Raw genomic sequence first — 22,100 nt, forward strand, 5'->3', positions numbered from 1 at the left:
AGTTTTGGAGACCATGTGTCAAGATTTCAGCAACAATGACTTGGACAGTCTGATGGCAGCAGGATAGGAACAGAGGCGCTTCCAGTCAGACACTGTTTTGGGGTGGGATTCCGTTAAATGCCAAAAAAATTCAGGTTGCAGAATTATACTGCAATGGGAGGTCTTGCACAGCAAACCCACTTCCCTCAAAATATCGGGCTTTTTTTGCAATAAGAAAAGGCATATATAATCTCCCCACAAACAAATAATAACAAATGCTCAGTAAATAGCCATCTTTGTTGACTGATGCTGCAAAAAAAATCAGGTTGAATGCACATTAAACAGGCCATCTAGAACCACCTAAGAGACCTGGGATTTGACAATCTGGAATTCCCAAGAAGGACACTGAGGTCTAGCCGCTTGTTCTTGTTGTTTAAGTTCGCGTTGGTTCCCGACCACTAGGGGGGTGTGGGAGAATTTTGTTAGAAAGAGGAATGGAGATTCCTGCATGGTCCTCCAAAATAAGTTAATACGAGTACAGTAGTATTCGCAATCGTTGGTTTTCTACTCTAGAGGAATTATGTACAGTGGTACCTTGGTTCTCAAACACCTTGCTACTCAAACAACTTGGTACCCAAACATTGCAAACCCGGAAGTAAGTGTTCCTGTTTGCGAACTTTTTTCGGAAGCTGAACGTGCTCCATTTTGAGTGTTATGCTTCCGATTTGAGTGCCACACTTCCGTTTTCAGTATTACGCTGAGGTCTGTCTGTTTTTGCTATTTATTTTGAATTTTTTGTTTTGTTTTATTGCTTTCATTTTCTGGCTCAATGGTCTCGTTAGACAGCAAAATGCATGTTAAAATGCTGTTTTAGGGGTTGTTTTTAAAAGTCTGGAACGGATTAATCCATTTTGCATGACTTTCTATGGGAAAGCACACCTTGGTTTTGGTGGAATGCTTTGGTTTCGGAACTGACTTCCGGAACGGATAAAGTTTGAGAACCAAGGTGCCACTGTATAATAATTACATTAGCTTAATCCATTGAAATGTTGCTGTGAGAACGGTGTTATGTACTGAAGTTCTCACCCTGGGCCAGCAGGGGGACACTGTAGATAGTTATGCAAATAAGGGATCGAAAGTGAAGTTCAGTGATTGGATAGTTTTAGAAAATTGTTACAGTTACATTGTACTGGAGCTCTATATAAGCAGGCTGACTGAACCCTTCAGTTCAGTTCTGTCCTGGCCTGTGAATAAACAAGAGCTGTTTGAAGAATCGCTGTGTCGTCTGATATGTTCACCCACAACTTAACAAACAGAATGTTGGGCTAGATGGGTCTGATCTAGCAGGTTCTTCTTGAGATCTTATGTTCACTATTGCAGCCACAACGGTGGAAATAGCATCCTCACTCCTGGCCACATACACAGAAGAAGGACATTGGTGGAGTTCCAATTAAAAAGGTTTGGGAGGTACTCTAAATCAGCCATCACTTACCTGCTGCCCTCCTGCTGCTACGGACTACAACTCCCATCAGCCCCTCCCCAGTGCAGAATGGGGAAGGATGCTTGTGTGGCGCAGTGGTTAGAGTATCAGACCAGGACTGGGGAGACTCTGGGTTCAAACTCCCGCTCAGCCATGCAGGTCACTAGGTGACGGACTTTGTGTCAGTCTCTGCCTTCGCCCCTAATTCACGGGATTTCCTTCCCCATTTCCTTACAGAGCTCTGGGATTCCAGACGCGCTCTGTTACCGCAACAGCGACTGCAATTCTGGAGAAGCCGTCGCCGCCGGCAACGGTAAGGATTTCCCAGGCAATTTCTAAAGGCCTCTCCCCAGTTGGAAAACAAACAGGTTTACTGCATAACAGGCAATTCTGCCTTGAGATAAATTTCCATTGTAAACTGTTACCTCTGCTGCTGTTGATTTTATTTTATATTTTTGGGGTAACTTTTAAATCGCTGGGGAAGCCGCCTCGATTTTCAAAGGTGGGAGGGCTATCAGAATGCCAAACGATAACTGAAATAAGTGTAATAAACAAAATTCTGCCCTTATTCCCTTATGGGGGACACAAGAGCCCTTATAGAGTCCTTTGTAGGTTCTCCATCAGTCGGAGAAAATAACAGAGGCCAACCAGAGAATATTGAGAAGCAAAGCAGCTAGTAAGCCTGATCTTTATTGACCTGTTGCAACAGGGTGCTCCCCTCACACGCAGGAGAAGGAGGACCCAGAACCAAGGTGTGCCTGCCCCAACATAGACATTTTAAATTGCCTGCCCTGGAGTCCAAGACCACCCCCAGAAACGTCATACATACACCACAGAAGGGGTGTAGCTCAAGACCACCCCCCCCGATACATCATACCTACATCACAGAAAGGGCGGTCTACAACAGAAATCTGAGTGCATTGTTTACCTCCTGCCTGGCAGGTTACCTGTTAATTGTCACTTGATTGGATTACCTGGGGAGCCTGGCCAGTCTATTGTAATGATAAATACTTCGTTCCTGAGCCAGGTCACAGGCTCACCCTATTCATACACAGACATACCCTTAAGAAGGATTTGTGAACAAAAAGACAATGGGGAGGCTTTTCCATTTTCCTTCGACCTTGCAGGGAAACATTTGAGGTCAATTTGGGAGGGACAATATGGTTTCAGGACTTATTCTGTGGGGTTTCAGACATGTGGTTTATATATTTATGTACGTGTTTGCTTGGTACATTTATGAACATTTATTATATATATAAGACCTTATTATTATTTTTTATTTCATAAGTAATCTACGCATCCTTATAAAAGTGAGCGGTTGTTTGTAAAAGTTTCCTGCAAGCTGTGTGTTCCCCTTCTCTGTAGCTCCTTGAAAGCTGTGTGCTCTGTCGTTTTAGCAAACATTACTCTTCCCCCACAAACTATTCCAGCTAGCTGATTCCCCCCCCCCCATAACTTTGTCTGCCCTGCAGGAGTCAAGACTGGCCGTTGCCTGAAGGTTGGGAACAGCCTGAGTGGGACGTGCGAGATCTTAGCTTGGTGTCCGGTGGAGAAGAAAGGCAGGCCAAAGTTGGTCCTAGTTCTTGAATTTATTTATTCACTTAAAATCACTCTAAATTTTTTAATACAGGCCAACTGTGCCACGCTTCCTTGAAGAATCATTAACCCAAGCAACCTGTGCTTTTCCTTTAGAAAGCCTCTTCTGGCAAACGCCGAAAACTTCACCGTCTACATCAAGAACTCCATCCGCTTTCCTAGGTTCAAGTTCTCCAAGTAAGTATTGGTCTTCCCTGTTGCTGAACTTTTTGCAGTCGCAGCAGAAGGAACGGCTTCTGCTAGAGGCACGGATGGTTTTGAAATCAGAGTAGCCAGATTCATGGAGGAGAGATCCGGCAGCAATAGGCTCTTGTCAGAGGAAACGCCTCCCAGTCCCTCTACAGTGGTACCTTGGGTTACATACGCTTCAGGTTATGTACGCTTCAGGTTACAGACTCCACTAATCCAGAAATAGTACCTCAGGTTAAGAACTTTGCTTCAGGATTAGAACAGAAATCGCGTGGCAGCAGCGGGAGGCCCCATTAGCTAAAGTGGTGCTTCAGGTTAAGAACAGTTTCAGGTTAAGTATGGACCTCCGGAACAAATTAAGTACTTAACCTGAGGTACCCCTGTATTCCCAGTGTTCAGTTGGTAAGCGCAGATCATTATTTTGCCAAAACAGCACAAGGGAGATATCAACAGAATTCAGGGAACCCCCAAAGGGTTTGTAAAATTACAAAAAGTGTTTGGAGAAAAAAGCCTACATGGGGAATTCTTTCCCCACCTCCCTCAAAAATTGATTGTGAGTTTTATCAGCCATTGGTTTATTGGCTGTCTGGTTTATTGGAGGTTTTGTACAGTGCTTTTTTTTCTCCTTTAAAAATGTTTAGGAATACTCTCATTTTGACTCAAGAAAATCACCATTTTATAGTTCAAATCGGGGGAAATAAATACCTTATTGGCCTGAATATAAGCCTCACTTTTTTTTCCAAATTCTGACTATGAAAAGTTAAAGTGCGGCTTAAATTCGCGACCTTACAAAAATTGCCTTTTATGATGTCGCTGCTGAAACAGACATACGGTAAAACGGAACGGGTGTGAGTGCCTGCGGGATTTTAAGGGAGCTGCTTATATTCTGGTATTGTCGATTTTTTCTTTCCCCCCCTTGAATTTTAAAGGTGCGGCTTGTTTGCAGGTGCAGCTTATATTCGGGCCAATATGGTACAGTAAATGGACAAAGGGACAAAGATTCACAAACAGTTTAGGGGTACGCGTCCCCCCAGGAAAAAAACCCCACTGGTTTTGTATATGGGACACATGGTTACTATTTGCTGCTACATTAGTGCGGTCATGACTTCGTGGTTTTAAAGAACGGGCATGTCATTTTCGTACAATTGGTTTGTCTGCTTGGTTGTCTGAGCTCCATCCTGGGGAGCGAAAGATCTTAAATAAATCAGTGAAATAAAACGTGGCTGCCAATTGACCTTCCTGCACTCCCTCAACGCAGAACCAACGTCCTCGACACCACAGATGACAGCTACCTGAAAACGTGCCGCTACGGACCGGACCATCCTTACTGCCCCATATTCCACCTGGGGAACCTCGTCTCGTGGGCTGGGAGCAACTTTCAGGAAATGGCCTCAGAGGTATGGAGAAACCTGCTGTTCTGCTTCCTTTGGGGAAAAGAGCTACAGCTCAGTGGCAGAGCATCTGGTCTCGGGTTCAAAGCCCCTACATCTCCAGATAGGGGCTGGGAGAAAGACTTCCTACCTGAAACCCTGGAGAGCTGCTGCCAGTCAGTGGTGGCAGCACTGAGCTAGATGGAGCAACTGTCTGTACAAGGCAGCCCCATGGCCTTGTTCAGTGGCTAGGGACTGTACAGTGGCGCCTTGGTTCTCAAACTTAATCCGTTCCGGAAGTCCGTTCCGAAACCAAAGCGTTCCAAAACCAAGGCACACTTTCCCATAGAAAGTAATGCAAAATGGATTAATCCGTTCCAGACTTTTAAAAACAACCCCTAAAACAGAAATTTAACGTGAATTTTACTCTCTAACGAGACCATTGATCCTTAAAATGAAAGCAATAAACAATGTACAGTGGTACCTCGGGTTACAGACGCTTCAGGTTACAGATGCTTCAGGTTACAGACTCCGTTAACCCAAAAATAGTGCCTCGGGTTAAGAACTTTGCTTCAGGATGAGAACAGAAATTGTGCTCCGGCGGCGCGGCGGCAGGAGGAGGCCCCATTAGCTAAAGTGGTGCTTCAGGTTAAGAACAGTTTCAGGTTAGGAACGGACCTCCGGAACTAATTAAGTTCTTAACCTGAGGTACCACTGTACTGCAGTCACACAATCAATCAGTAGCTGAACTGGGTTCCACACAGTCACAAAAACAAAACAAAAAGAGCCGCTGAAACAAAAATGCAAAATAAATAGCAAAAACAGACAGACCTCAGCATAACACTCAAAATGGAGCACGTTCGGCTTCCGAAAAAAGTTTGCAAACCGGAACACACACTTCCGGGTTTGCAGTGTTTGGGTTCCAAGTTGTTTGAGTACCAAGGCACCACTGTAGCTCTTGAGTAGGATCACAGAATTGTAGAGTTGCAAGGGATCCTGAGGATAATCTAGTCCAATTTCACCCCAATGCAGGAATATCCCAGCGTCCCCTATGGGGATCGAACCTGCAACCCTGGTGTTATCAGCACCTCGCTCTAACCAATTGAGCACTTGCTTTGCATGTAGAAGGTCCCGGGTTTCATCCCTGGCCCCTCCAGTTGAGAAGGGGATCGGGTGATGGGGAAGACACTCTCACTCTCTGCTCGAGATCCCAGAGAGCAGTGCCGGATTTACGTATAAGCTAAACAAGATATAGCTTAGGGCCCCACTCTCTTGGGGGATCCCAAAAAAATGTAAAGGGAAAAAGAACCCTGGACGTACATTTCCAAAATATAAGATAAAAAACAAAGAAAATAAAACTTACATATAGCAACAGTGTTTTGTGTTGTGTAGGCTCCTATGGTGTAGGTAATGGGCCCCACCTGCTAGCCTGCTCCCTAAAATATCACCGGTTTGCTCATTTCTATATATAGGGTGCCTACATTCTGCATAGGGACGCAGGTGGTGCTGTGGGTTAAACCACAGAGCCTAGGACTTGCTGATCAGAAGGTCGGCAGTTCGAATCCCCGCAACGGGGTGAGCTCCCGTTGCTCAGTCCCTGCTCCTGCCAACCTAGCAGTTCGAAAGCACGTCAAAGTGTAAGTAGATAAATAGGTACCGCTCCAGCGGGAAGGTAAACGGCGTTTCCGTGCGCTGCTCTGGCTCGCCAGAAGTGGCTTAGTCCTGCTGGCCACATGACCCGGAAGCTGTACGCCGGCTCCCTTGGCCAATAAAGCGAGATCAGCGCCGCAACCCCAGAGTCGTCCACGACTGGACCTAATGGTCAGGGGTCCCTTTACCTTTACCTTTCTACATTCTGCATGGCAACATGTGCAAATGGCTTTAGATACCTATTAGGTCCACATATTACCATATAGCACATGAGTAGGCAAACTAAGGCCCAAGGGCCGGATCCGGCCAAATCGCCTTCTAAATCCAGCCCGCGGACGGTCCAGGAATTGGCATGTATTTACATGAGTAGAATGTGTCCTTTTATTTAAAATGCATCTCTGGGTTATTTGTGGGGCATAGGAATTCGTTCATTTTTTCCCTTCAAAATATAGTCCTGCCCCCCGCAAGGTCTGAGGGACAGTGGACCGGCCCCCTGCTGAAAAAGTTTGCTGACGTCTGATATATCATATATTCAACACAAAAAACAACAACAATTTGTTGTTGACAAAGGACAGCTGGACATATAAAGGTCCCCATTCCCTTCAGTATCTTAGGGCCTCATCAAACCTAAATCTGGCCCTGCCAGAGAACAACTGCCGGTCAGAGCAGGCTGAGCCAAGACTGTGATGCTGCGGCAGAAAGGGCCAAAACAATTCTCTTTTTCTGACCTGCCGTTCAGGCAGCTTCCTGGATGGCACATAGATCTCTTGACAACTGGAATGGACAAGATCCCACTGGGATCAGGCAGGGATCGCAGGACCTCCTGGGGGGGAAAGGGCTCTGCGACCTTAACCTGGAGCTTGCGCTGAAGCAAACCTTTATCTCTCTTTCGTTAAGGGTGGTGTGATAGGAATTCAGATTGAATGGGACTGTGACCTTGATAAGCCCCCCTCTGAATGCAATCCTCACTATTCTTTTAGCCGGCTGGATAACAAGTTTGCTGAGAAATCCGTCTCGTCAGGATACAACTTCAGGTATCTCTCTCTCTCTCTCTCTCTCTCTCTCTCTCTCTCTCTCACACACACACACACACAGCCTAGCCTACCTTGCAAGGTTGTTGTAATAATAATAATAATAAATAATAAATCTTTATTTATACCCCGCCCTTCCCGGTTCAAAAACCGGGCTCAGGGCGGCTAATAACAAATTTAAAACACTTAATTGTAAAAGCAGCATAAAATACAGTATAAAAACATGACTAACAATAAAATTCAAAATTCAGAAATCAATTTAGGGGAAATAAGCATTAGATAATCCCCAGGGCTAGCTGGCTGAATTGGTCCTACTTGGGCCAGCAAGGAGCCCAGGGGAGAATTAGCTGTGGGGTCTCAGAGCGGGTAATCTTCATAAAAGGGGAGAGGGAGGGAAGAGAAGGGAAATAAAAGATCAGGCTGAATTCAAATTAAAGGCCAGGCGGAATAGCTCTGTCTTACAGGGATTAAATGAGAAGGGGGGAGAAGTGTGTACACCATCTTGAGTTCCACGGAGAAAAAGGGATGTAAAGCTGTGAGAAATAAATATAAACGTAATAAATGTAATATATATATAAAACATTGAGTACCATGGACGTTGCTCCCAGGTATGTAGATACAGAACCCCAGCATTCATTGATTCATCAGCCTGACTGATTGTTTAAAACTTTTTGAATGACTACCGGTGAATTGGGCAACGCTTAAAAACAAAAGTTAATTTATTTTCAAGGCAAGTCCTTACCGAAAGGGTGGGTGACAGGTGCCATTTCCTCAGGAAGTATATTTCCTTTAAAAAACACACGCACACACATATAATCGTAATTGCCAAAAGTCCAGATCTACACACGGGTGGATCTACACACGGGAGAAAAAACACACGCCATAAATAAGCCAGAAATTAAATTGTTATAACAAAAGAAAAACGCTATGTAAAAATGGCATAGAAATTTTTTTTGCTCTCTGGCACCACCTGGTGTTGCATGTTGATAATGAATTCAAAACGTTGTTTTTTGACTAACGTAGCTGAGTCCTCTCTCTCTCCCTCGCTTTCTTTCTTGCCTCTGCTAAGATGTTCCTTGAAGTGACATGTACAGGTTTAGAAACAAAATGTTTTAAAGGCTGGGGCAAGAGAGAGGAGGAAAATATAATCTGGGGTCTGATGCAAAAAACAACAGCAACCAAACCCCCCAGTGCTCCCCATTGCCTGCAGCCTCCCCCATAACAACTACATTTTGGGTGAAATAATGCCCTCCCTGCTCTGCTTTTTGATATTGCAGGTTTGCCAAATATTACCGTGACGCAGCCGATGTTGATTTCCGGACTCTGATCAAGGCTTACGGGATCCGCTTTGATGTCATGGTGAACGGGAAGGTAGGAGGAAATGTGTTTTGCTGCCTCGTGTTTTTCTCTTTTGGCTGGGCCGGCTCCAGGTCCGAGGGTTTTCCTGGGCGAAGTTTTTCCCTGCCTCTCTGCAGCTGGGATTTAGAAGATTACTGTCTCTAACAGGGGAGGGAGAAGCTCGCTATCATGGCCAGCAGGCATCAAGGATTTAAAGGGGCAGATTTCATCCGAGGCTGCATTCTTTGCAGTGCTGTTTCCCTTCCGCTACAGTTCGGCTTCTGCTAAAACCTACATTGTTTCCCTCACCGTCTGCTATGGTCAAAACAAACGTAATTAATTCCAGTGGCAGGGAAACATCGAAAACAATGCAGGAAAGCATGTACCGTATTTTTCGCTCCATAGGGTGCACCTCACCATAGGGCGCACCTAGTTTTCATAGGGGGAAATCAAGGAAAAAAATATGATCCCCCCCCCACTCTGGGAGGAGCGGACAGGCTGTGCGCAGCCTGTGCGCTTCTCCCAGACCTTCTCCCTGCTTTTGTGGGAGGTGGGGGAATTCCCCCATCTCCCACAAAAGCCCACAGGAGCCACACACCGTTTAAGGAGCGCACGGCTCCTGCGGGCTTTTCTACGAGGAGGGAGAAGGGACTGACGCGGCCAGTCAGTCCCTTGTCCCGCCTCGGGGAAAAGCCCCCAAGAGCGGCGCGCTCCTTAAAGGGGCTGCACGGCTTCTACTGGCTCTTCTAGGAGGTGGGGGAATTCCCCCACCTCCCGCAGAAGCCCACAGAAGCTGCACACTCTTTAAAGGGTGCGTGGCTCCTGTGGGCTTTTCTACGAGGTGGGAGAAGGGACTGATGTGGCCAGTCTGTCCCTTCTCCCTCCTGGGGAAAAGCCCGCAAGAGCCGCACGGAGCTCTTGGGGGCTTTTCCCGCCTGCCTCCCCCCTGCATTCGCTCCATAGGATGCACACACATTTCCCCTTGCTTTTTAGGAGGGGAAAAGTGCGTCCTATAGAGCGAAAAATACGGTAATTCTTTACATAACGATTTCGGACTAAAAAAAAAAAAGATTGACACTCTTACGTGATTTTTGTTCCTGATCTCAAAAGTTGGGGCAATTTCTGCTCCTGTTTGCAACAGAGTTCTCTGACCTCCACAGTAGCCTTTGGTAGTTTTATTCCTCTCCTTGAATAGGTCTTTCAAGGCCATCCTGCTTTGGGTGGCCATTTCTGCATCCTGTGGCAGAGAGTTCCACATCTCCACTTTGCCTCTCCCTTAACTCCAGGCTCCCCACATATGATAAAAACAAAACTTTCCCGAACAAAATGCTACTGGCTAAAGGCTCTCAGCTTTCGACGTGTTTTCTTTCAGGCGGGGAAATTTAACATTATTCCGACAATCATCAATGTGGGATCAGGTGTTGCGCTGATGGGAGCGGTAAGTCAAGTTGAATCCAATATATTTTTTCGTTGACCCAGTTGTGTGCATGAAAATCTGTCTGCTTCCGCCAAAAAAGGCTAGTCCCATTGTCTTATCAAGCGCATTCTTCATTTCACTAAAAGGAATCTAGTGGCTTGTATATGCCAAGGTTGAGCCATGTTTCTGAAGTCATGTGCAGGGCCTTTTTGGTTTTGGCTCCCTGCCTTTGGAATTTTCTCCCCAGAGACCTACGATTCCCAGAGTTTCTTGTGAAGAGGGATTGTTTGTTCATGTGCTCTGGGAGAGGAATAGGGAGTCTCCCCACAAACTACAGCTCCGAGGATTCTTTGGGTTTCGGAGTGCTTTAAACATACAATGTGAATGTGGTCTGTGTTAACAACGAGACCTCAGTGGAATCAAGACACATATAAAAACCACTTTGAAAATGCTTTAAAAAAAAAAGTTGTTAAAAAATAAATTGAATTTTCCATGAAGCTCACCACTGCCATCTAGTATCACATTTTATATTGCACTTAAAACACGCTGAAAACATTTTATTTGTCCAACACAAAGCATGTTACTGTAGCCCAATTGTGGGGTTCCCAATGCATGAATCACAGTGGCTAAAGCTATGCAATCAAAGGCTGGGAAGCAGATTTCAACGAAATATCAGATCTCATTCAGAGGTGCTGGCGTCTGATCCTGCTCCTAGCTGGGGGGGGGGTTGGTCTAAATGACCCGCAAGGTCCCTTCCATCTTCAAAATTATGTGGCTCTTTTCTGCTCTGCAGGCTTCCTGTGACCTCTCTTTATCTCTGTGTTATTTTATTGTCTTGATTTCTTTAGGCTACTGTGAGAGCTTAGGCATAATCAGCCGTAAAGTTTCTTATAATGCCCAAATCAACATCGTGACACATGTCACGATGTTGATTTGGGCATTATAAGAAGCTGTATCTAATTTTTGAGAAGTAGTTTCGAGTAAATAGCTTTGCAATTGTTACTCTACGGCTTATTATGTTTATGTGTTTTTTCAATTGGATTTCCGTAATATAGGCATTCGGGTGGTTTTTGGTTTTGTGAGAGGTTAGGCTGCATCTGCAACATACATTTAAAACTCATAGAAAGCACATCATTCCCCCCCCAAAAAAAAGAATGCTGGGAACTGTAGTTTGTTAAGGGTGCTCAAAACTGTAGCTCTGTGAGAGATAAACTATAAATCTGAGGATTTTGGGGGACGGGGGGGATGGGCTTTAAATATACAGTGGACTCAGCTACATTAGTTTTTAAAAAAACCAACCCAACGTTTGGAATTCATTATAAACGTTCAACACCAGCTGGCGCCAGAGAGCAAAAAAAAATATATGCCATTTTTACATAGTGTTTTTTTCTTTTGTTATAACGATTTAATTTCTGACTTAGTTCTAGTGGTCCCCCCCCCCCCCCGTGTGTAGATCCACCGTATATATACAGTGCTTTAAAAAGAACCACCCCAAACATGTTTGGAGGCAGAAATGGGCAGTAGCTCGAGTTCTTTTTATTGATTTATTGCTAAAATGTGTAAATTTGTTGTGTCAGCAATGCCGTGTCTGTCTCCTAGGGGGCTTTCTTCTGTGACCTGGTGTTGCTGTACTTCCTCCAAAAGAGCAATTTTTACCGAGGCAAAAAATACGAAGAAGTGAGGTATGTTGATTTCAGGCGTAAAGGGGCGTGTGGTGTGGCAGAGGCTTTTGAAACAACCACCTTGGGGGAGTCCTGCAGATCACCTGGTCGTCGACATGGAGGCGGGGAGGGAAACGCCCCCTCTGACATCATCATGATGTCAGGCGATTGACAAGTGGGTGGCCCCGCCCACTGGCCAGACTTGGCCCTCAGGAACTGGGGAGGTCAGGATACCTACCCCTCTCCACAAACAGTTACCATCTCTCAGCCTAACCTACCTAACATGTATGCTTCATTCACCTTGAGCTCTTTGGTGGAAAGATGAGATATAAACGAAATACAGTGGTACCTCGGGTTACAGATGCTTCAGGTTACAGACACTTCAGGTTACAGACTCCTCTCACCCAGAAATAAGTTAAGAACTTTTCTTCAGGATGAGAACAGAAATTGTGCAGCGGCAGCGGGAGGCCCCATTAGCTAAAGTGGTACCTCAGGTTAAGAACAGTTTCAGGTTAAGAATGGACCTCCAGAACGAATTAAGTTCTTAACCCAAAGTACCGCTTAAAGCCGCCACACTAAAATTGAAAGAAAGTAGAGAGGATTTAAGATGAGGCTGGTGCAGCCTGTGGCGTCCGCCACCCACAGCACACCTGAAAATCACTAACCTAAGGACTCATCTTTAGCAAGGCTTTTCCAGGCTGGCTCCTGGCTTGTATTCTAACATGCTTAATTCGGTACCTGGGACCCAGGAATTGGAAGAGGGGTCCAGGAGTCGAGGCACCCCACACATTCATGACAATACAGTGGTATCTCGGGTTAAGAACTTAATTCATTCCGGAGGTCCGTTCTTAACCTGAAACTGTTCTTAGCCTGAAGCACCACTTTAGCTCATGGGGCCTCCTGCTGCCGCTGCACGATTTCTGTCCTCATCCTGAAGCAAAGTTCTTAACCCAAGGTACTATTTCTGGGTTAGCGGAGTCTGTAACCTGAAGCGTCTGTAACCCAAGGTACCACTGTACAAAGAATCTGGAAGGAGATTCAGCTCCTTGGCCATTTTAACCATTGACCTTGGCTTAAGACTGGGAAATGGGCCTGAATAATTCATCATTTCCGTTGGTTTAAAAGCCTCCCGGAATGGCCAGGAGCAGAGAGCATCCCTTGAGAACCATATATTATAGTCAGGAAGAGGACGAAAAGCTTAATGTGGAGTCCTTGCCGCATGCATTAGGATTTTTTAAAAATGCACCAGCATGTTTTGATTTTTAAAAACACACGAACCCATACGGGTGATTGGGTTAAAATGGGCGGTTTTCAAATCCTCCTTCAGGAAACTCTCTTTCTCTCTCTGTGTTGACTTTGTTTGCCAAGGGAGGCGGTGAAAGTTGGGAGGGAGGCAAGCCAGGCTGGGGGTTTGCCCCCTTGTTGAACCATGAGCCTTGGAAGGCACCCAGTGATGCTGACTTTAACGCCAGCCCTGCAAGGGAGAGTCAAGTGATTTGTATTTTGCAAGATATGGGGTGCAAGAGCCTTTTGGTCTGATCCTGAGGGACATCATTCAGAGTAGGTCCCCTGAGCAGCTTTGGTGTACTGCCGTTCAGAGTCTCTGTGGGGGCACCCCAAGATCTTTCCCTGCCATCATTGGACCCCCAGAACCTACTCCAACGCTTGCTGCCCCCTTGGCCATGAAGGGGTGAGGATGCTTACCTTTTCATCCCCTGAGAAGTACATTGAGTTAGAGGAGGAAGTTAGAAGAATGGGTCCCTAGTTTGAGACACAACTTGACCTGCAATACAATTATCTTTATTGTCATTGTCCCATACAGAACAACGAAATTGAAAATCTACATCAGACATTCAGAAACCAACAAGCCTGCTATCCCAGCCTGGTTAGCCCCCTAAAAACTCTGATACCCCATGATTAAATACAATATACTCCCATAGACTACCTTACACTGTGTTTAAAACCAAAATCGCATTTGAATAGAAACTGTTTCTCGGGTGGCTTAGTCCTAGTCTTTATAACCCTGTACCTTCTTCCAGAAGGCAGAAGCTGAAAGAGATCATTTCTGGGGTGTGCACTATCTCCGAGGCTTTCTTATGACACCTGGAAGCGTAGATTTGATCCAAGGTGGGAAGAATGCATCCAATTATTCTCTCCACAGTCTTTTCAACGCTGGACAACATTGTTTTTCCCCTGACCATGCAGCTCCCAAACCACACACACAGACCATAAGTTAATACACCTAGTTCATTGCTGCAGCCAAAACATACATTCCAACAAGTCCTTCAAGCCCCGTCTCTTACATTGGGTGTGAGGAACCAGTGGCCCTCCAGACAAAGGCAGAATACGGCTCCCATCATCCCTGTGTGGCCATTGGCCATCTCAGTTAGGGAGTTGCAGTCCAGAGAGTCACGGGTTCCTCTCTACGCCAACGCCATTGCCTTATCCCTCCACGACTTCTTTCTTTCTTTGTTTTTTTGCAACAGGAAACCCGTACCAGAAGCAAATATCAACGGAGACCAGAGTTCTGACTCCCTCTCCAGGCTGGATCACCTGAGGCAATTGCAGACGGTTGAGACCTAACGCCAAGGCCACTGACCGGCGACCGCACTCCACTAAGACTTCATGTGCCTAGGGAACTAAGCAGTCCATGACGCCAGGGCCATCGTTTACCTCACGGATAGGCGATGGAGACCAGGAGGATGCGGTTAACCCCAGGCCTTTCACAGCTCCCCAAAGCCTTATTTTCTGGTGACGTTCTGCCATACCCTGAGCCATCTACGTCACGCAACACAGGATTTTACATTTTTTTAAAAACTAAAAATCAAATGCCAAAGCGACCTGCCTATATAATTCCGCAGTGGAGATGGCAGAAGTTAGGTATCCCCTGTGTTGCCATCTTGAATATACCTGAGGTCCATCCATCTTGGCCCAATTGTTGGGCAGCCATCTTGAATACAGCAGGATCGATCCACCTCAGTCAGTAGGGCTACCTATTATTTCCAGGCCTTTGTCCTTCTACAGACAGAATAATCAGGACATATCCCTGGCATTCCTGACAGACAGAAAATATTAATATTCCTTGGAGCAACGCACTTGGCTAGTGAGATTTCAGTCAACTGCTTTTCATCCTGCCAAGTCTTCTGTCCTGCAAATTAGCCTGTTTTAAACTGGATGGCCCTGAACAAACTGAGGTGGGATTATTATAATTTTTTGAATTTTCTGGATTTTACGCCTTCGCAGGGCAAGGCAGGACCCTCCCTCTCCGAAGAAATGTTCTGTGGACTTCTGCAGGTCTTGAAAAATGTTTCATAACCTCATCTATGCAGATAGCAAGGTGAATAAGAAATAGATCGCTTTGAGGTGACCTGTTTACGGAGCTTTCATCCTGATTTGTTGGCAGGGAGGTTAGATGACATTTTGTGAAGCAAAACGACTTCTTTTATTGCAAAATGTTTGGTTGTTAGGGTATGGTTGTGCCAAAGAGCTCCGGATCAAATTGTGCAGCCTGATTTTGCCGGCATGTGATGGGATCTCACTGGAAAAATAGCAACAGGCTGCAGAGTCACACCCTTAAATAAGAAAGCTATGTACAGAGATAGGCTCCTGAATGCGGGGTCTGCAGAAATTTCTGTTCTCAGAAAGAGAGGTCTTGGTTGACACCCAGATCGGTGCCAGCGTGACATTATGCTCTGTCATTTAACGGGCGCAAAAAACCCACAGGCTGCTACGTTTTGCCCAACTTGAGAAATCGAGAGATGGCGCTAGGATGTTGAAAGACGGAATAAATCACCACCTCGAGAGGACTGAGTCATCCCCACGTACCAGGCAGCCTGGGTGAGCTGGTTTGATGGCATTTCAAAAGAAGACTCTGTGTCCTTTTGTTTCGTAGCCCATCTCCCGGGTTCAGTCTTCCAAATTAACTTTCCATCCTCGCATTTCGCAAGAATCGAGAAACTGTTTTGACTTTCTTCCTCTCCCCGCCCTTCTTATCCCCTTTCTTTACAGATGTCTTCCTTTCCTCTTTATTAAGAGCAAGATCTTCGGACTTCCATCACATAGTTTCAGTAACAGAAGGAGAAAACATGCTTGTTTTTCTTAGGACAGATCCACATGTACACATTTGACATATCCGGTCTACATGTAAATTACATTACTTCCCCCAAAGACTCCTGGGAACTGGAGTTTGTTAAGGGTGCTGGAATGAAATCTACAGTTCCCAGGAATATATTGGGGGGGGGGAGTCCTGTGCTTTAAATGTGCAATGAATATGTTTTGACCATATAGCGCGGCTCTGCCCTTAATGATTGACAGATTCTCTGTCGCTATAATGATGGGGTCCTCCCTGTGGTGTCTGTGGGAACAAAGGCACCCTCACACCCTGCCAAGGCTTTTCCCTATTTTTTAATTTAAAAGCAGGTTTGGAGGGTTTTTTAAGGGGTTTCCTGCTTTTTTTAATGGGGTGATGGACAGGCTGTTCACCTGTGCTTTGGAGTGTCTTACAGAGGGGTCTGAACACTGTCAGGTTTATTTATTTTTGGTCAGGGGCTGACAATAGTTTCTTAGATTTCCAGGTGTGTCCCTGGGTCCAAAAAGAGTTAGGACTCCTGTTCTAATTAGTGGCGTGTGTGCATGGAGGACAGGGGGGAAGAGGATGTTTTAAACAGGAATGCTCATTTCTCTCTCATGTCTCAGTATTAATCTTTGCTAACTGTGAACACAATATAGCCATGAATGCCATAACAAAGATGCTTTTGTAGGAAGTTTAAATATTTATACGCAGGGCTGTGCCAAATATCCCCCCCCCCCCCCGGCTGCTACTTCCCCTTCCTTGAATTAGCCACATGGGCAATCCTACCCAATCAGGGATCACATAGTGAATGTGCTGGCATCATGATGCAGCCTGTGTCTGACATGATGTCACTGGACATCAGTGAATAAGGTACTTGCCCAGGGGTGGCTAGTCTCTACCCCGAGGGCCTGATCCACCTCCTTCACTCAGAGTTTTCTGGCCCCTCAAGATCCCACTGATATTGACAAGCTCTGGCAAAAAAAGAGAAGGTATTATTAAAATCAGAGTCTGTCCTTCCTACCAAAGGAGCCCTGGATAATTTGTGTGTGTGTGTAGATCAGATCAGATTTCAAAGCTCTCCATGAAGAGTCCAGGGTGTGCGGCTGTTGTTGTATTTTGCAGAATTAATAAAGGAAGCTAATTATCCACCCTGGAGCCTGCCTTCCATATGTGGAACTACAACTCCCATCATCCCTTGGCCATGTGGCTGGGGCTGATGGGAGGTGCAGTCCCAATGTCAAGGCTCAGTAATTAATGTAAAAAGTGGTGCATTGATCAGTGTGAGGGGAGAGCCGTCTCATCCCATTAGAAAGGACCATACCAGTAGCCTATGTCCAAAACCCTGACTTGCGCGATCACAGGTGCTGCCTCCCGCGCCCTCGCTCAAAATGTACTTTACGAAGCCAATGCAGAGAAAGGACTTTGGCACGTTTATAAAAGGTCTGTGCATCTGCATTGTCCGTGTGAAGGATTGGGGCGTTCCCAGGAATGGTCCCCGGTCCAAAGCTTCCGACACACCCGAGACTCATTGTAATGTGAATACAGATTGCTGTGAAACGAAGCAAGTCTCTGTGTCGTTTCTCTTCGCTTCGTAGATGTTAACGCTTGCTAAACTACGAATTTAGAAAGCGCTGGTTTCAGAAACACACTTGGCCCCCCACACCATCAAGAAGAAACAGAAGACTGTGGCTGTGTTGCTGGTGGAATTCGGTTGCAGGCCAAGATCAGAAAGTGGAGCATAAACTGAAAGGCTGGAGAATAAATGAAAACTGATGTTTTAACAGGAGGGTGGGAGGAACCGGGGGCTTGACAGGTGTCTCTGGACTACAACTCCCATCATTCCTGTCCTTGGCCACATTGGCTGGGACTGATGGGAGTCCAGCAATATCTGGAGAGCCAACCCAGACCCTGCTTACACAGATGGAAAAAAGGCTAGGAAGGAAAGTGAAGCTGCAAAGGAGGATCAGGCATTGCAACAGCAAATAAATAAAATTTTTAATGGGTTCAAAGTCTGGGGTGTGCGGAGGGGGAAGCTGAAGATCCCCAGGAGCGACAGAGGCCCAGCCGTCCCCGACCAAGGGTCAGTTGGGAGCCCAACAGGAGGTAGAGGGTATTATGTTGGCAACCCCTGGCAAAGAACCCTTCCCCCGGACGTTCTTTCTAGCCTGGTGTCCACATTTCCACCATTAGCCCTGCTGAAGAGAACAAGGTGGATCTGTGTAGCCAGAACTGTTTCCAAAGGAGGGCAGCCTTACAGAAGGTTGCAAGGAGCACACGAAAGCCACAGCCTTGTCCCCTGGTGCATCTCATGAAGGATGCAGTGGCGGGGCTGGCTTTCCTCACAAAAGCAAGCTGTTGAGACCACACCCCAGTCCTCCTTAACGTGCAACTCTACAACAAATGCTGGAACCGCTAAGGTAGGGCTGTGGGGGCGTTCTTCAGCCCCAGGGGCACAATCCCGCCTGCGTTCCATTGGTGAGTGGGGCAAGGAATGCAAGTTTTGCCTTTGCACAGTAGGCTAGTTTCCACCACCCTGCTTTCCTATCCTCCCATCCTGACGAGCAAGAGGCAGGATCAGAGTTCAAGGATACATTTCCAGCCCAGCAAAAACACGAAAGGAGGGTGTGGAGCAGGGCCGGTCAGGGATGTGAGTTGCAGAGAGTTCTGAGGGCCAAATAGTGAGAGTCAAATAGTGAGCCCCAGGCCTACGGCTCCTCACCCCCACTTTAGCCTGAGGCTCAGATAATGACCTATTCTGCAGGTTGGTGGTAGGTGGAACCAAAAGGAAAAGTGGATGGAGCAATGCATGTAAATTTTGCCTTTCTACAAGGAGCTAGTTTTCTACACCCACACCTCTCTCCATCCAGGCAAGCAAAGGCACGATCAGAGTTCAAGGACACATTCCCAGCCAGATGAAAATACTAAAGGAGGGTGTGAAACTGGCCCAGTAAGGAGTACAGCTGGAGAAAGCGTATGGCCAGAGGAGAGTTCTGAGGGCCAGACAAACAGGTTTTGAGGGCCACATTCTATACCTGGCTCAAATGAACAAATACAATACAATAAAACCACGGCTGAAAGAAAGGCATAGAAGGAGCACTATTTTCTCATCACACCTTCTTAGGGATTTCACATTTTGTTTAATTGGCAGGGTTTTACAGGCTCGTTTCCCGACAGAAGTTACTGGCAGGGTTAAGCAGCACAAGCAACGGATCAACAGCCCCAGACGTCTGGCCTAGGAGACAAGGTGACCATTTCCCCCGAAGTCCTGTCACTCCACAAGAACCGTTCTAACTCGGCGCTTCTCCTCTTCCGCCCTCCCCTAGTAAACATGTACCATGCCATAGAGGAAAGTCCAGAAGAGGACATATGTGAAGAGACCCCCGATCAGCCCTCCAGTGAAAAGGGGCCTTCGGGATTTAAAGTACTTGCTCCACCGCCGCCCGGCTTTCAGCACCAGGAGGATGGAGAGGAGGGCGGAGGCCAGGAAGTAGAAGATGAAGCCGTGAAGGCCGGTCAGGCCCAGGATCCCAGCGGTCGCTCCCGAGAGGGCAGAGACTGACGTCCGGCAGTAATCCAAAATGGCTGCGTTCCCTCGGACGGCGGCTTCACTGATGAACTGGGGGCCTTCCCGCTTGGCGATCACGGCATTGGCCATGGCTGCGATCCAGATCCGAGCGCCACTGCTCACTTACTGCACTCCTGTGAAAAGAAGAGCAGGAAATATTGATTCGTCAGGAAACACCAGGCGGTACCATGCAGCAGTTTGGCTTCACCCCCAGAGGCGCACTCCATTGTCTCTCAAGGCAGATGGATACTACTACTCCATTCATACCACAAAACAGCTCTGTATAGGCAAGATTGCCCTTTCGCTCCCTGAATTAAAACAAAACCATATTGTCAGCTATGAGGTTCTGGTTGCAAATCACAAACCACTGGTTCATCATAACTGACTGAGAGTGCTTCTCATTCCCACCCCTATTCCCCTCCTAAACCTCCTAGGTTCTCTGCCCTCTTAGAAATGTAAGCACAAGCTGTAAGGGAGGGACATGTGCTTTGCCTGCAGAAGGTCCCAGGTTTAGTCCTCCTGTTAAAAGGATCAGGTGATGGGATGACCCATGGTTGAGTTTCTGGAGAACCAATGCAAGCCAGAATAAACAATAATGGTCTGATCAAGGCTGGGGGGACACATGACCTTCTAGACGTTGTTGAACTACAATGCCCATAATTCATGGCCATGCTTGCTGCAGGGAGCTGGAGACCAACAAAATCAGTACATTTCCGAGCACAATTCAAAGTGTTGGTGCTGACCTTTAAAGCCCTAAGTGGCCTCAGCCCAGTATACCTGAAAGAGCGTCTCCACCCACATCGTTCAGCCCTGGACACTGAGGTCCAGCTCCAAGAAGGGCCTTCTGGCAGTTCCCTCACTGCAAGATATGAGGTTACAGAGAACCAGGCAGAGGGCCTTCTCGGTGGTGGCGCCTACCCTGTGGAGGGAGATATCTGACATTTAGAAAACAACTGAAGGCAGCCCTGTTTAGGGAAGTTTTTAATGTGTGATGTTTTATTGTATTTTTAAATATTTTGTTGGAAGCTGCCCAGAGTGGCTGGGGAAACCCAACCAGATTGGCGGAGTATAAATAAATTATCATTATTATTATTGGCACCAGTTTCCAAGTTCCTGGACTGAACAGACAAATATGGCATGAGGTAGCTTTCCCTGTTCCTTTGGAAGGGGCTGTAGCTCAGTGGCAGGTTCAGTCCCTGCCTGGATGGCCAGAAAGGTCCCCTCTCTGAAACCCTAGAGGGAAGCCACCAGTAAGCCATATTGAGCTAGACGGGCCAACCGTCATCTCACTGTACGGCAGCTTCTCGTAAATTTATATAAGCCCTTTAATCAGAACCATGATGACTGGAAACTTGCTTTATTTGTCAGGGGAAAGGCTGCAGCTCAGTGACAGAGAACCGGCTTTGCAAAGCCTTCATATCCAGTACCTCCAAGCAAAGATGGGGAATGTTTCCCAGCCTGAAACCCTGGAGAGGCACAACTTTGTGGGGAAGGACAGCCTTGAAGCATATACTGTATTCTGTATCCCGCAAAGCATGGTCATGATTGATTACTGCAAGCGAAATAACGCTGACGCCATCCCACAAGCCTCCCTCAGCACAACTCCTTTTCGTCCCCCTCCACGGGAAGCCCGCCTCTGTCCCGCTCCGGGATGACGTCAGAGCCCCGGGTTATGGCGTCAGGGTCCTCTGCCATGATGTCTGAAATAAACGCCATGAGTGACCCATTCGGTTCCGAGAAAGAGGACCGCCGCCCCCTCCTCCCCGCGCACACCAAGAATCCTGCTTACCAGTTTTGGGTCGCCTTTTTCCCCCTCTCTAATGCCGACCGAAAAAGTCTTTCCCTTCCAACCGGCTTTACCGGAAGTGGGTAGGCGCCGCCATCTTACAGCAGAAAGGATGCTGGGAGCACGGGTGACGTCACCTTCAGCGCGCCGCGGCGTGACTCCGCCCCGCTTCTCACATGAGCCCCACGGGACCTGGCCGCGGAGATACTTTCGCGTGCCTTATTTGGAATTTCCGGGTTTGTTTGGAGCTTCCGGCTTCTTTATGCCACACTTCCGGCGTCTTCACGCCACATTTCCGGTAACGTCCGTCGAAGTCGTTAAAGACGCCGTGGATACCATTGATATGATTCGAGCTAGAGCGACCGCTTCTTCGTAGACCGGATTTCCGGTCTGAATTTGGCATGTAAGTTTCAGCGCTGAAAGCTGATTGAGTGGCCTTGTGCCAGTTACTATCCTACCTCACAAGGTTGTTGTGGAAAGTTGTTTGCAGCTGTTTGTCGTGGGTTCATTTAAAAAAAAAACCAAGACCGTTAAAATAACAGTCTAGTGAAAGGAACAGAGAGAAGTTCCGTGGTCAGGTGAGGAGAGCGAGGGAGCGGGCTGAGGGGAGTGGGCGTGGCCTCTTGGTAGGCGGAGAGACGTTGCCGTCCTGGGGGCGTGGCCACGAGTAGCGGCAGTTGGAAGGGGCGTGGCCCGGACGCGGGTGAGGCGTGGCAAAAAGAGGTCGCGAGGGGAATTGTGTGCGCGCGAAGAGGGGCGTGGCGACCGTCGGAGGGAGGGCGTGGCCTGGGCTCGGGAGGGGGCGTGGCCAAACGAGGTCGCGAGGGCAAGTATGTGCGCACGAAGAGGGGCGTGGCGACCGTTGGAGGGGAGGGGCGCGGCCTATTGGTAGGCGAAGAGACAGTTCAGGGGCGGGGCGGGGCCACGCATAGCGGCAGTTGGAAGGGGCGTGGCCCGGCCGCGGGA

General features: G+C 47.3%; 2 protein-coding genes across 5 annotated transcripts in view; one reads left to right on the forward strand and one right to left on the reverse strand.

The window, feature by feature from the left end:
- P2RX5 (purinergic receptor P2X 5) overlaps window positions 1–17,344 on the forward strand; it is a 38,649-nt gene extending 21,305 nt beyond the window's left edge. For both annotated transcript variants that reach the window (XM_080983877.1, XM_080983878.1), the window contains exons 4-12: window positions 1,697–1,772; window positions 2,932–3,028; window positions 3,152–3,232; window positions 4,503–4,641; window positions 7,162–7,298; window positions 8,573–8,666; window positions 10,006–10,071; window positions 11,650–11,732; window positions 14,198–17,344. In XM_080983877.1, the coding sequence (XP_080840003.1) occupies window positions 1,697–1,772; window positions 2,932–3,028; window positions 3,152–3,232; window positions 4,503–4,641; window positions 7,162–7,298; window positions 8,573–8,666; window positions 10,006–10,071; window positions 11,650–11,732; window positions 14,198–14,294 (870 nt within the window). In that variant the 3' untranslated portion in view covers window positions 14,295–17,344. The remainder of the gene's footprint in view (window positions 1–1,696; window positions 1,773–2,931; window positions 3,029–3,151; window positions 3,233–4,502; window positions 4,642–7,161; window positions 7,299–8,572; window positions 8,667–10,005; window positions 10,072–11,649; window positions 11,733–14,197) is intronic.
- A 1,553-nt stretch (window positions 17,345–18,897) lies between these two features.
- Window positions 18,898–21,537, reverse strand: EMC6 (ER membrane protein complex subunit 6). Of its 3 annotated transcripts, XM_080983302.1 has the most exons (3): window positions 21,138–21,537; window positions 20,126–20,267; window positions 18,898–19,482 (listed from the first exon to the last, which is right to left on the reverse strand). In XM_080983302.1, the coding sequence occupies exon 3, from the start codon at window positions 19,436–19,438 to the stop codon at window positions 19,103–19,105; it is 336 nt and encodes a 111-aa protein (XP_080839428.1). In that variant the 5' UTR covers window positions 19,439–19,482; window positions 20,126–20,267; window positions 21,138–21,537; the 3' UTR covers window positions 18,898–19,102. The 3 variants fall into 3 exon arrangements, with proteins under 3 accessions (XP_080839428.1, XP_080839427.1, XP_080839429.1); XM_080983301.1 differs by lacking the exon at window positions 20,126–20,267 and having other exon boundaries at window positions 21,138–21,534; XM_080983303.1 differs by lacking the exons at window positions 20,126–20,267; window positions 21,138–21,537 and adding an exon at window positions 20,776–20,927.
- Window positions 21,538–22,100: the final 563 nt, after the last annotated feature.

This window comes from Podarcis pityusensis, assembly GCF_964106645.2.
Source record: "Podarcis pityusensis genome assembly, chromosome: 15".
In the NCBI taxonomy this organism is placed as follows: domain Eukaryota; kingdom Metazoa; phylum Chordata; class Lepidosauria; order Squamata; family Lacertidae; genus Podarcis; species Podarcis pityusensis.

Coding starts and splice junctions, on each gene's coding strand:
- EMC6 (XM_080983302.1), bottom strand. CDS start 19,438: ATGGCCAATGCCGTGATCGCCAAGCGGGAAGGCCCCCAGTTCATCAGT.